At 39.4% G+C, this 14,460-nt stretch overlaps 1 protein-coding gene across 1 annotated transcript in view; it reads right to left on the bottom strand.

Moving 5' to 3' along the window:
- Positions 1-9,561: 9,561 nt before the first annotated feature.
- Positions 9,562-14,460, bottom strand: part of LOC103481242 (dachshund homolog 2) — a 102,961-nt gene continuing 98,062 nt past the window's right edge. The window contains exon 12 of the mRNA XM_081599813.1: positions 9,562-11,024. Coding sequence (XP_081455939.1) covers positions 10,987-11,024 — 38 coding nt within the window. The 3' untranslated portion in view covers positions 9,562-10,986. The remainder of the gene's footprint in view (positions 11,025-14,460) is intronic.

The raw sequence follows: 14,460 nt of genomic DNA, 5'->3' as shown, positions 1-14,460 counted from the left end.
GCACAACTTCCTCCTTCGTGAAATGTAAACAGTTTGGACTAGCATCAGATTTTACTGGCTGTCGGATTTCTCTTCTGTCTTTGGTACAAGACGACGAGCCATTTCTCCGACTAGCGCTAGAAACACGTGTTTGTTTTGGTTGTTTTACCCAGAATGCCTTGCACTGTAGTCCACTTCCTGCTTTTGGAGCGGTTTCCGGTCCGCTTGGTTTTCAGAAATGAATTGGAACTTCAAACCAATGGAGACCGAGGTTTTAAAGTTGCAGTATGTAACTAACTTAGCGTTGTCAATCACAATCTTGTTCCGCTTCCTCTCTGTTGCGCTGCAGCTAGCATAACTTGTTGTGAATGCTCAGGCTAGTTAGCATTCCCACTGATGATGGCAGAAAACGGGTTTTCCTGTAATGGTGAGTTGTTTCTCCACCATTAGCACATTTAGCAGCGCATTCATGAGGATGATTGTTAGCACTGAGACCCTCCTCCTGGTTCTGATTGGTTGGTTTTTGGTCGGTTAGCGGTGCATCGCTTCATGCAACAATAGTAACTCAGGGAGATTCACAGATTATCTGTCTCATATCAAACTGTCAGGACATGGTGACCATTTTAACAAATAAGTAAAATAAAATCTTATAAAAATGACATAAAGCAGCTTTTACAAACCAAAAAAAAGCAAACTGTGGTCCACGTAAGAACCTGAGTCTCCGTTTGATTAAAGTAAACTCTGGTTCAGTTTGACTGTGGATGCAAGCAGATCGGACACCGCTCCAAAAGCAGGAAGTGGACTACAGCACAAGGCATTCTGGGTAAATGCCACTAAAACAAACATGCAAGTCTAGTCCAAACATAAAAGAGAAATCTTACAACCGCTAATATCTGACGCTACTCCATTTTTGTTCCCATTCTGTGAAGTAGAAAGTTCCACTCTGTCTTCTTTAGTTTTTACGTCGTTTCCTTCAGTGGTTCTTGGTGCAGCGCCCCCGCAGGCGAGGCGGAGAACTGTTTCTTCAACTTGTTTGCTTTGTTTTACACACTGCAGCGTGAAAGAACCACAGCAGCTGAAAATGCTTCTTTCCTAATTGAACCGAGTCTAAAACAGCCCAACTTTCTCCTGCTGTTAGCCGTTTTCTACTTTTAGCTGAAGAGCTGAGCCTCGTCTGAGCGCGGCGTGGCGTGGGCCTCTGGACGCGCGGATCGTTGCTCATGAAAAAACTGCTCGGTGTCGGTTAAATTTCCAAACGCACGCTGATGTCCCGGCCTCGTGAGGACGGTCCAGCGGTGACACTAACGGCAGACTACATGGCATTTAGAGCAGAAAGGTGTGACATGCAGGCCTTCACACTCGCTGTCTGCCTCCCTCACACACACATCTGCATACGCTCACTCCTCGGGGCTTGCCATTATTAACAGCTGACCTTTGGACATTTAGGCTGTGAAATGATCACACAACAGACCTGAGGACTGGATATCACAACTCACTTCAGATCTATTCTGCTCCTCGCTCTCTCTCGTTTTCTAAAAAATGTAACAGTTCATTGTTTCTTGTTAAAAGGTTGGTTTATTAAATGTGAATGCAGATCTAGTTTTTTCTGGTGTTTTTGTGTTTTGGCAACATTTTCTCATGGTTTAATTGGCTCTGACCATTTTAGTAAACGGGCTTGTCTGAACCCCTTTAGCTAAAATAATATTAATTGAATTCTTGGGTGTTTTTTTTAAACATTGATGGTCATGAAGGATGTTTCCAATCGGCCGATCTTGTGAAGCTCTGTATTCATTTTAGTCAAGTTGGATTTCTCAATTTAAAATGTTAAAATTATTTTAAAAAATTAAGGATATGAAGATTTGGGCCGATATCTATATGCAGTATTAACATTGCTGACAATTAATATTTACTGATATTGTACATATTTCTCTACTGTTTCGATGCCATTGGAAGAACAATGGACCAAAAATAAACGGCAACAAGATGGAAATAAATATTTGACCAGTTTTATGTATCGGGTCGATATCAAAGTATCGATAATGTCAATATCGCATTTTTTAACCAATATGTTAAAAAAATATCGTCCGATACCGATATATTGGTATCAGATGATACATTTATTTTCAATTGAATGATGTCTTTTATTGTTTACCAACTACTAGACCTATTGCAATAAGTGATAAATCAATTAATCGCATCATATCGAATCAAATGTAATAATCTCCATTTGCATCCAGTTTTTTACCAATAACTGGATGATGAAAGTCTTCTGTCTGGTGTCTCAACTAGTCCTTTTTCTGAAGAACATTTTTCTTTACAGAGACTTCATAATTCATTTTATTTGTTTTTTCCATTATTTATTTATTTTGGATATTTAAAATGTCTTCCAGTTCCAGTGTTAAATGTTCATTACTAGTGTATTGGTCTTTGAGAACATGTTCTGTTTTATCTGAACCAGCTCTCACTGCATGTTTGGTTGTGGTCCATTTCTAAGCAGATTGTTGACGCTGAATTGGGTCACTAGCTTTGGGTCCAACTGTAACTACTAGATGAGAAAATCCCCACATAATGAGACGGTTGACTTTCTGCAGGAAGTTTTTGTCGAATCTTCTCCCTTTTAACTAAACTCAAAGTGTTTTTTTCTTGGCATGTTTGAAAGAGTCCATCTCGGCCAGAGTTTACTTCCGTCGCTCTTTTTAAGCGACGCGAAAGCGTTTCTGGAAATGAAATAAAAGTGAATGGAACGACAATTTGCCAACGCGAATCCTCAGTCAGGCTGCAGGAGTTTGGTCTCTTCTGTCCTCCTTCGCTCTCCATCTGTTTTCCACGTCGCTGCGCTCCAACCAGATCTCAAACCAAATTTAAACTCGGGAGATGACCAGCTGCTATCTGCGCGAAGGCTGTCCAAGGTCATCCAGCTAAAACAACACGGCGAATACAGACCGGTTCCCTCCGGATCAATTTTCGCCTCAATCACCCTCCGTCCAGTCATGAAGTTATTTTGATTCCTCTTCCTCCGTTCTCACGTTCTGTCCGTCTCCGTCTCCCTCTGGTCAAGTGTCCGCTCTGCCTGCCAAGCTCCTGAGTCTGTTTCAAGGAAGAAAGAGAGAACGTTTCTAATTTGGTATCAATTTATGTCCAGAGTTGGAGTGTGTGTGTGTGTGTGTGTGTGCGTGTGTGTGTGTGTGCGCATTTCTCTCTTTATTCCCATGATGCCATATGGGCCACACACACACGTCCATCCTCAGGATCGCGGCTCGCAGAAATAGTTGCTTCAATGTTTTGCTGAAAACATGCTTGTTCTTTTGTCCACGTCTGTTTTTGTGTCTGTGATGATCAAAAGTTCTGTGTTTTTCATCATAGTTTAGTTTTATGTCGTCGTGATTCAGTTCAGTTAGTTTGTATTAGTTATTGTTGGCTACATGTTGCTTAGGTTTAGTTGAGTTTTTATTAGTTTTACTTTTTTCATACTTTCTTTCAAAAAGGTCCAAGTACTGTAGGGCTGTAGTGATGCAATAATCTCACTATACGATACGATGCACGATATTCTGCCCACGATACGATGTATATTGCGATATTCAGCAAACAATACAATTCAATGCACTTTTGCGATTTAAAAAAATATATTTTTAGAGGGACAGAGTGATTTTTGTGACATTTTGTGACTGTTATAGAGTTGAACTGAATTAATTTAACTGAAAACTGATTAAAAGCACCAACTACACAATTCCTGGCTCTGGTTGGACACAGACTTAAAGTCGACAGCTGGACAAAATGAATCAAAGAAGTGGTGAGAAAACATGTTTCTTTTAATTGGAACAGTACAAACTGTAGCTTACATGCATCTGTAAAGTAAATAAAGTCACCAAGTACCTGCTCTGAATAGTTTGATACCTTTTTAACCTGGACACTCTAAGCCTGATGACCTAATCACTCTCCCGGCGAAGCAAGCAGTGAGTGAGCAAGGCGACAGATGGATGTTATGATACTGGCTGATGAATATCGATTTTTTTTCTAGGAAAGAAAATATCGATATACATCTCAATATCGATATTATTACACAGCCCTAAAGTACTGTGGTTACGTTTACATCGATAGGGTGATTAATTCTTGGTTATCCAGTTATTGTTGAGCAAACATCGACTCTGGTGTTTAGTCCAAACTTTTCCTGTCGTCATTTACGGATGTGGAGTACGGAGCGCCGTAATTTGCCGACAGCTGACGTGAAATGCTTTGGTGGGAGGAAAGAAAATCTATTTCACATCAGTTCAGAAGGTCGATAAATAGATTCATGAACTCAAACATCTGACGGTTTGTCTAAATTTAGTCAGCTTCGTAAACACATGATAAAGTTCCAGTCGTGGTTTTTCCCCATTAATTTCCATTTTTATTTATTTCAGTTAACAAACATGTCTTCTCAGTTTTTCTTATTTTGTTATTTTTAGTGAACTTTAACAAACTTGTCATGCATCAGATTATTTGATCTTCAAGGGACATTTTACATGAATAAAACGAGAAACATTTACATCTTTAACCCATTTAAAGTTTATGGCTGATATATTTGTGGTGAGAAACTGGAGACTGAGATGGATGAACATTTTAATAATGTTTTAATAACACAGGCTTTTCTAAAATAATTAGAATATCCTCCTAAAATGCCTCTTTCTTTCCAAAAGATCACTTAGGCAAAAAAAAAAAAGTATTATTTGTCGGTCATTTCAGGAAGTGAAATTAATATTTAATCAGATTAGAGCTAAATATGGCTTTCAAGGCTTTCTTTCTTGTAATGTTGATAATTATGTCTTTTCCAAATTATTAAATGTATTTTACTTGACAATCCCGATAATGCTTCAGCTCTCCCGATTGCTGGTGCAGCTTTTCTTCCTTCCACTCAATTTTCTACTAATATGCTTTCATACAGACCTCCATCACAAGATATCACAATTAAAACCACATTTTTAAGCTCAGTTATGGAGTTTTTATCTCCAATCATAAGCACTGAAGTTGTGCGAAGAAGAAAAACCTCAGAGTTGAATCCTTTCTGTGTCTCAGCTGTGTTTGCTTTGCGTCTCCAGCAGGATTCCCTGCTGACGCCTGGTTGAGTTGTTAGTGGATGTTTGGGGCAGGTTTTCTTACGTTTCCTCCTTTTAACACACGCTTTTCTTAACTAACATACCGAGAGCCAGAGTTTCTCGTCTCTTCCTGCTCTGTGTTTTCGCTGTCCATTTGTCCTCGATGGAGATAAACTGCTGTTTACACTTCAGGTCAAGCAGGAAGTCAACCGTGACCGTTTGTATCAGCCTGAAACCACAGAAGAAGAGAGACAGAAAATAAAAAATCAGGATTTGACTAGTTTAGGAGACTCATTCTGACTAATTTGTTTGGTTTGTGCATAATTAATTCAACAATATTTTGATAAACGGTTTTGTGAGCCTCTTTAAAATAAGAAGTTTTTGAGTGTGTGTGTGTGTGTGTGTGTGTGTGGCAGGTGTTTTGCGTCACCACCCTCCATCCATCAAGTCAAATGGGCGAATGACAGGAAGAACAAAAACAAATCCCTCGCTCCAGCAAGAATAAACGTCTGATGTCGTCCACTGACAAGTGTTTATTGTGTGTGTGAAAGGGAGAGAAGAAGCGACACACGTGTGCGAGTTTCACTCTGAATGGATACGATTGTGAATATGTGTGGGAGAAATTGAAAGAGAGGGGGACGAAGCAAACGAGCGCTGAGAGACGAAGAGAAAGAAACGGTGGTGTTTATTCATTTTAACCAGTTCAATAGGCAGAAAACACACACACACACACACACACACACACACACACAGTTCATGTTGTAGGAATACAAACAGCAGGTACAAAATTATCAGCAGTCTGTAAATAAGCGTCAGAATAAATATAAAGGTGGAATTAACGGCTACAAATTGTGGAAACCTCCATTATCCAACTTTAGGAGAACTGAGTGCAAATATTTCTGTTTTAAAATTTAAATTTTTCTTTAATTTACTCATTGATCGTTCTTGAGGGCTGCAGCATGTACAGTGTAGTTTTAAATGTTTTTTTTAAACTGCCATAAAAGTTTTACATGAGACAGGAAACCTGAGAAAAGATCAGTTTCTTCCACTTCCTCCCGACCAAAAGCAACCAATCAGAGCCAGGAGGCGGGTCTTAGCCAGCCCTCAGTTACAACACCCAACAATGATTGATTCAAATCAATAAATGTTCTTTAAGGTTTTATTAACCATTTTTATAGCAATGTTTTAATTTGTTTTACGTTCTACTAGGTTAATGCTGAGTATTTTTAGTATTTTCTTCAGATTTTCTTTCTTTTTTTGTTTATTTTACACACAAGGATTTGATGAAGGACAAAGTTAATCTTTAGATTTTGTCCAACAGATGCTGTTGTCCAAAATCCTTTCTTCTCTGATCCACTGAAAATCACTGAAGAGTTAAACTACAATTACACGCACACACGCACACACACGCACACACACACACACACACACACACACACACACACACACACACACACACACACACACACACACACACACACACACACACACACACACACACACACACACACACACACACACACACACACACACACTCAGACTCTGGCTGGCAGGTTGGACCCCAGGGTTCAGTTTGGGAAGAAACTCCCTTCCTAATTTTCCTCATAAAGACTCTAATGAAGACTAATGACGGAGAGTGTGTGTGTGTGTGTGTGTGTGTGTGTGTGTGTGTGTGTGTGTGTGTATGTGTGTGTGTGTGTACTTGATTATCTAGCCTATTTAGGACCTTCTCTGGAATATTCTCTAACCTTGTAAGGACCGACGGTCCTTATGGGGACCAAAGCCTGGTCCTAATCTGGTGGACCCCCTTTTGTCCGGTTGGTGAGGTTTAGAGATGTTGGTTAAGGTTATACTGCTAATGATTTGGGTTAAGCATAAATGTGGTTACTAAAATAAATGGAGGTGGTTCAAAGTCCTAATATGGACACATTGCATGTTATTGTTTACATCCACAAATTCTGTCCAACAAAACTATTCTATAAAACTATAAAACTGTAGTCGTTCTGCCGGAGCAGAACGTTTCTGCTTTGCGCTACAGCAAAGTGAAAAATAACGCAGATAAATAGCAAATTTAAACACCTGATGATCTGTCAGAGTTGGTGTTTAGTTCGCCTTTTGTATGATTATTAAACTGAACCGAAACACTTCAAATTCCACAGCACATCTAAATGTTAGGTTTGTCAAAGTCAAGCTAGCATATAGCTAACCTACTTCCCGCTTCCTCACAACTGTTTTTAGTTAAAACTTTTCCTTGACCTTGTTATCTAGTCGTCAGTGTTGACAATTAGTAGCAAAGCACTGCGTCCCTGTTTCTGGTTTTCGCAAGTTGACAGCTAAAACCAAAAGTAGCCATCGTTAGCGAGCAGCGGTTTTACCCTCCAGCAGGCGGATGGGGGCAAAGTGTCTATAATTGCCTCCCGTAGATTTATAAAATGAAAAGTAGAAAGTTGGGTGGTCCAAGGCCTCAAACTATTTACGTTTAGTCGTGCTAAAGTTAAAAAAGGCCAACAGGAAGTTGTAAATAATGAACTAGAAAAGGAAATTGTGGATTTTTATCTCATAAATATCTTAAGTGTGGTGCACATTTGTATGATGCACACTTTTGTCATAATTAATTAGAAATATCAATTTTATGAAAGTATTTTCAGATTTAAACTTTCAAGACTGATAGTGAAGTATAATATGAAAGTTAGTGTTTAAAAATGCCTCAATTTGAGTTTTAATTTTTAGATGTTAATGTGAAATGTTTTATTTCTCATCTGTTTTGCACCTTAGAACATGTTTTGTCAGACTTCACACTTGAAACTAATATTTAAATTACATTTTAAGCAATAAAATGTATAAAAACATTGTTTTAGTAGCATTTTCTGTCACATATTTCTTTTACTAACTTAAATAGCTGCTACAGATCGTGACTTTTTTTATTCAAATAGTCAACAGAATAATCAATTACTAAAATAATCCAATATCACACTTTATTTTATTAGTTTTGATATAAAGTTTGAAATGTTAACATCGCCAACTATTTAACCGTTTGTTTAGTAAGCTAATGGCTAAAGAAATATTCACTTCCTGTTTTTTCTAAACCAACTCTTTTCCAAAATATGACTTCAAATCGCTGCTCCTCTTCCTGCCGTCTCTTTTCCTCCATCTTGTTTTGACCCTGGGATCCTTCAATCTCTTTTCCCACACTGTCACCTTTTCATCCTTCCTCGGTGCCTCCTTCTCTTTCTATCCATCGTTCTTCATCTGCGGCTGCTTCCCCTCCGCCGTCCATCGCTCAGTGTTTCTGCCTCCATTAGTGGGAAATGGAAAAAGTGACATCAGCTATTTGGTAAACGGAGAGAGATGGAGAGACAGAAAGAGACAGAAGATGAAAACTCAGGATGGAAAAATGAAAAGCAAAGGTCAAAAGAGTGACAGTGGGGATGATTGTAAAAGAGGGGAAAGGAAAACAGAGGGGGAGAGACATGAAGGAGTGAATAAAAGACAAATATGGAGAGAGAGAGAAAGAGGTAGAGATCCATTAAAGAGAAAGTAAGGGAAAGAGGGAAAGACCTCACCTCATTAAGCTCCTAATGCAGAGTAAACATACAGTCTAAATGGAACATACACCACGTGTGTGTGTGTGTGTGTGTGTGTGTGTGTGTGTGTGTGTGTGTGTGTAGCCGTCATCGGCAGGTGGAGATCAGGAGTGTGTGAGCATAAACGCCTTAACCTCCCTGACAGACAGACAGACAGTGTTACATCCTGGTCGGAGACGCCGGTGATGCCTTCGCTTACAGAAACGCGCTCGGTGCGTTCAGGGCCATCCGGAGACGGAAGCGCTTTCCGGTGAAGACTGATTATTGTTTACTGACATTAAAAACACTGTGTGGCCTTTAAATTAGATCACGATTATCGAGGGATTATTTGCTTGTAAACATGGCGGTCGGCCTTTGAACTGTCACTGGTTACCATGGCTACCCACAACATTAGCTAACATGTTAGCTGTCACAGCTAGTAAATCGATTAATCACATAATAAAAGGATTGATTTATAGTTTCTCTCTGAATGATAAAAGTCTCCAGTCTGGCGTTTTGGTCTCAACTGACCCTTTTTTGCCAGACAGTTTTGTTTACAGAGACTTTATAATGTATTTAATTTGTCGTTTCTGTTTTCTTTCTTTATTTTGGATATTCCACACGTCTTCCAGTTCCAGTGTTTAAATGTTTGTCGATCTTTGAGACTTTGTTCTTGCATTTTTATGACATTACTATTATATCAGTTGAAAATGTTTTCAAAACAACAATTCATCACATTAAGTTCTGATTAATCACCGCGACAGGCCTGGTGTTAACACTGTAAAACTCACACACTCTTTGCAAAGTGTGTTTAATCTTCATGGAAAACAAAACCTTGAATTCAAATGAAAATGGCTGCCATTTAGCCTTTTAACTGGACGTTTAATAGTGTTTTATTTACGCTCGCTGACCAGTGTGTGTGTGTAAAACACCACAAGACATTCCAGTTCATTATAATACTGTATATTTGCAGTCATTTCAAACCCAGAGAACAGTGACAGACCGAGATCATCAGAAGAAAAGAAAACAAACAAAATGCTGAATGTTGTTTCTATCTACACAGTATGTCCCTTTAAGCCCAAGCCCCGCCCACCCTGACCGATTCCCCGCCCTCATTCGTCCCACACACACACACACACACACACACACACACACACACGTTTGAAAATCAACAAATGAACAAAACACGCAGTGGAATAAACAAAGCGTCAACACAACAGTCTGCACTCGGAGTAGGTCTGAAAATCTAGGAAATAAAAAGGTTTCTGGTTGTAGATGAGGAGCGCTTGATTTCAACGCCTGCAGAAAATGCAGGTTCATTTGTTTTCTAATCCAAAATCATCGAAAAGAAGTTTGCATGAGGGCAGCTTCAGCGTTCTCCTGTTTTAACCACCAGAAACTGTTTATTTTTCTGCTTTCTGGAATAAAATGTGAAAAACATCGAGGAGCAGATTTTACTGTACCGTGTTTTAAAAATCACTCCATTGTAGTAAAAACGATTTTCTACAGTTTTTGCATCACGTCAGAAACCGATTCCACATTTTTAAGGGGAATAGAAAATAGTTTACACATCAAAAAGCTGCGGCCGACATTTTCAGAGCATCGCCTCCGTCACCGAGGAAACGACGGGATAAAAAACGGAGAGAGGAGGAGAAAACGAGTGAGGAGTCATGCAGAGAAGCAGTTTAATGTGAAGAGAAAAGAAAAAAGGAGCAGAAATGGTTTTATTAGAGGATGAAGAGTTCAAAGTGTAAAATTAGCCGTCAGAAGTTTCCCCATGCGTTCTTATAGTTGTTGTTTTCCTCCAGTTCTTCTTCAGTGTTTTTGTCTCGTAACTTTTTATACTTAAATCCTTTTCCTCTGATTGGCCGATCCAGCAATCAGCCAATGAGGTTGAGTCTTTATATATATTTTTTTTCCCCCCCATAAAACCGGAAGTGAGGACCAATCAGGAAGAGCCTCCTGCAGATTGAGTCGCACGATTGGACCGTTTTCCCCGTCAGTCTGTCCAATCACAGATGAGTCCCTTTATTTTCTTTTCCAAACGCGAGTTGTGTTCGGCCCTGTTCCGTTTTCTCGGGAGCGACGACGCGTCCCGTCAGGTTCTGGGAGGGGAAAAAAAAGTTCTGGAATGAATTCCGAAGAACGGGAATGAGCGCAGGAAGGTCCGTCTAAAAAGAGGAAGCAAAGAGAACCCCAAAACAAGTCCAGTGTGTCTCTTAGTAGTCTCATTGTTTTGTATCCGTGTGGGAAAGGAAACGGAACGTCTGGGGTTTGCGTTCGCCGTGATGTAGTCCAGTGGATGTCGTGGTTGTCGTGGAAACGGGCTGGTGGAGTTTGTACAGGAAGAGGAGGAAGGATTGTTGCTCGGTCTAGAACATCATGGGGGTCTTCAGGAACGCCCGGGACTCTGGAGGAAAACACAAACAACCAGAGGTTTATTATCCACCTGCTTTTATTCCCGTTTTATCCGTCACGTTTTAACAAACACTTCAGAAACTTTCAACTCTACAGGCGATTAACAAGCGGTTTCTCTTTATTCATTCACTCAAGAAAGAGTAGAACTACTTCAACATGTTTTTACCCAAGTAAAAAGTAGCCGTCCAAGAAATTAGTTTTTGGTAAAAAATGACAATAATTCATGAAAGTAAGAAAAAATAACAAGAACATTTTCCCCAATTAGTTTCTTTCAGTGAAAATCTTATGAAACTTTAACAAACTGCAGGTGATTGTCTGGTTAAAACATGTTTGTTCTTCATTCAGTGGGTAGAAAATCCAGAAATGTTACTCAGATAAGAGCAGAGATGCAATTACTCCAGTAAAAAGTGAGCTTATTTCTATAAACGTGACTTTTTGTAACTCGCCACATCGATGTGGGACGATAACTTGGCATGGAGTCAGGCTGAGGTAGAAGAAGTAAGACATACCGCCACCTGCAGGTGGGTGTCAGCATCACTTAGACAAAAATGTTTCTGACCATTTTAGCAGGAATGTCGCAATAAACTCACAAGAAAATGTGAGAATCTGTTGATTTTGAGTGAATTTCTGATGTAATTTGGCAGCATGCAGGTACAAAACTGCTTTGATTGGATAAAACTATACCTGAGCACACAACTGTGACCTTAAAGGTTTTATTCACCCCTCTGGAGTCCAGAGGGGCCACACAAAAAGCTATGGTGGGCCAGATTTGGCCCCCGGGCCTCGAGTTTGACCCACGTGATTTAAACGTCGTTATTTTGGTGTCAGACGCTCCTGGAGCTTCAGCCTCAGCCCTAAATGAAGTAAATCCAACGAGTTTCCATCTGCACAGGAACTGGGATCATGATTATTTAAAGAGGAAGTCGTTTCCGTCTTGTTCTCCCTTTATGCCGTATCCGTTTATGATAGAAATCTCATATCCCCAGTTTTGCCAGGGTGGACCCCCTTCTCCCTCCCTCTCTTCTTTCTTTCTCTCATTTCACCTCCGTCGCTCTCCTTCCGCTCCCTGCGGTGCTGTTGCCGCTCCCACCCACACATTAAACACTCGTACATACAACAGAGACGCTCGCACACCTTCCTCTCCCCGCGGTGTCATTGTTTTCTGCGAACGTTGCAAACTGTTTACATTTCTGCATAACAGCAACCATAAACCTGCCCTCCCTCCTTCTCTCCGTCTTTTTTTCCCCCTGCCCTCTGCTGCTTCGACACTCGTCTTTTTTACCTCTTCATGCCTTAAAAGATTTGAGTAAGACTTTCCGCGCTGGAATATAAAACTTTGTTAAATTTTCTCTTTCATCTTGCGCTCACTTCCTCCTTCGTATTCCCAGCCTTCCCTCCTTTTCATCCCTCTCATCTCCTGCCCTTCCCTATTTTTATCACTTCACAATCCACTCAAACCCCCTCCTCTCCTCCTCTTTCATCCCTCTCTTCTACATGCATCCCATCCTCTTGCTCCCTCCTGTCCTCCACCTCTTATTTTTATCCCGCCCCATTCTTCTCTCTGTCCTCTCCTGCCCTCTTTTACGTTTTCTTCCCCTTCAGGCTGCAGGTTTAAAAAAAAAAAAAAAAAAACTGCTCTGAAACTTAGAGTTGCCGTGACGATCCCCTCAGTGCTGACCTTAAAACTGTAATCTGAAACTTTCCTCTGGTTAAAAATACCAACTTCATCACGACTTTTACTGCAGGACGGTCAGGGTTTCGGCTAATGGCGCTTTTATTTTTGGAAAACAGCAAAAACTGGGCGCTTAAAAACATACAAACACCAAAGTGACAAAGATCAAAGTCAACAGCAGCTCAAAATTAACTAGGAAATGACTTCAGTGACTTTTGAACTCTGACGTTAACAACAACAGTAGCTGTGTTTCCGTTGATCATATAAAATTGAAATTACGGAAATAAAGTTGTTTAATGGAAACACAGCAACTTAAAAAAACAAAAAAAACAACAACTATTAGATAAGTTTTAAAGCTCTGAGGATTTTTCAGCTATTTGAAAATTAGTATATTTTAGAAAACTCCAATGGAAATATGGATGTTACTACTGGCGGAAACGACAAAGAAGACAACAGGAAGTGGTAGATGCATGACGGCACTGCATGTTTTTAAATCATCACATTAAGCTTATTCACGTGTGATTTTAATTGCGTTTCGTATTTAATGCCAACGGCGCGGAAATACAGTGTTTTCAACATCAGCGGAATATCGACACATATTTTGTGATATTGTTGCAATAATGTTAAAAACGATGATAAAACCTATTTATTGCATTTTATTTACGCTTTTGTGATAAAAAAAAAAAATTCAGTAATGTCATTAATTGAAATTGAGACAATAATAAATCAAATTTCTTCTCATGAAATATGAAGAATGATGAGTCACAAAAACATTGCATTTCCCTTTTAGAAGGCCAAAAATGTTGAAATCAGTGATATTTGAGGTTCTTCAGAGAACTGAATGTTCAAGATCCACTCAGTTCAAAGAGCCGCTCAAATGACCCAAAGAACAAGACATTTTATCCAGAATATAATTTTATTTTAATCGTTTTGTGGGTGAAATCCACAAGAATCATCTGCATTAAGCCGTTATATGTTCTTACAGAAACGATTATTCTTCTCTCACTCAAGAATTGAAGGTCGTACAACGTGGGAAGACGATTCTTTGGATTCTTTCACTGAACCCTGTACAGTTTGAGCTGAATGATGTTTTCACATGGCGGAGACAGGAAGGAGCGAAGGAGCGGCGCGATCGTTACAACTTCTCATTCTGAGACTTTATCAGTTTGTTTTTCTGAGTGAAACCAATGTTTACGAAGCTAAATTGGGGCCATAAAGTTTGTTCAAACAAGTTTTAAGTTTTTTTTTTTTTCTTCTCCAGTTGGCTGATTAACAGACTTTTACTGAACAGCAGTAATCAGAATCAGGTGTGTTAACGCGGGGAAACACTTTGATGGGAAATAGAGCAGAGATCTGCAGGCCTTTAGATTTTTTTAACAATAACTTTTAATAAAAACATGGGTAAAAAATAATAAACCAGCTAATATAAAAATAAATACAGGTTTTACTTTCACGGAATAGTTGCAGAATATCACTAAAAGTACCAGCAACATGTTTTTAAATCTACTTTTCTTGTCATTCGGTTAAAAAGTTTATCGTTTTCCATAAAAGTCAACATCCCACGGAAGGAAAATCTATTCATGTTTTATGCTTTTCTTTATTTTACAACCCCAGAAATGTAAATAATGTAGCGGCTGCGTAAGAAAAACACGCATCCTGCAGTAGAAGTTCATCAAAATTATAGGTTGTCTTTTTTCAAAAGGTCAAGACCCAGAAAAGGTTGTGGACCCTGAACTAGAGCATCCGCTGCAGCTAA

This window comes from Poecilia reticulata, chromosome 18, assembly GCF_904066995.2.
Source record: "Poecilia reticulata chromosome 18, P_reticulata-male-v2, whole genome shotgun sequence".
Classification (NCBI taxonomy): domain Eukaryota; kingdom Metazoa; phylum Chordata; class Actinopteri; order Cyprinodontiformes; family Poeciliidae; genus Poecilia; species Poecilia reticulata.
This window is presented reverse-complemented; position numbering and strand designations above follow the sequence as displayed.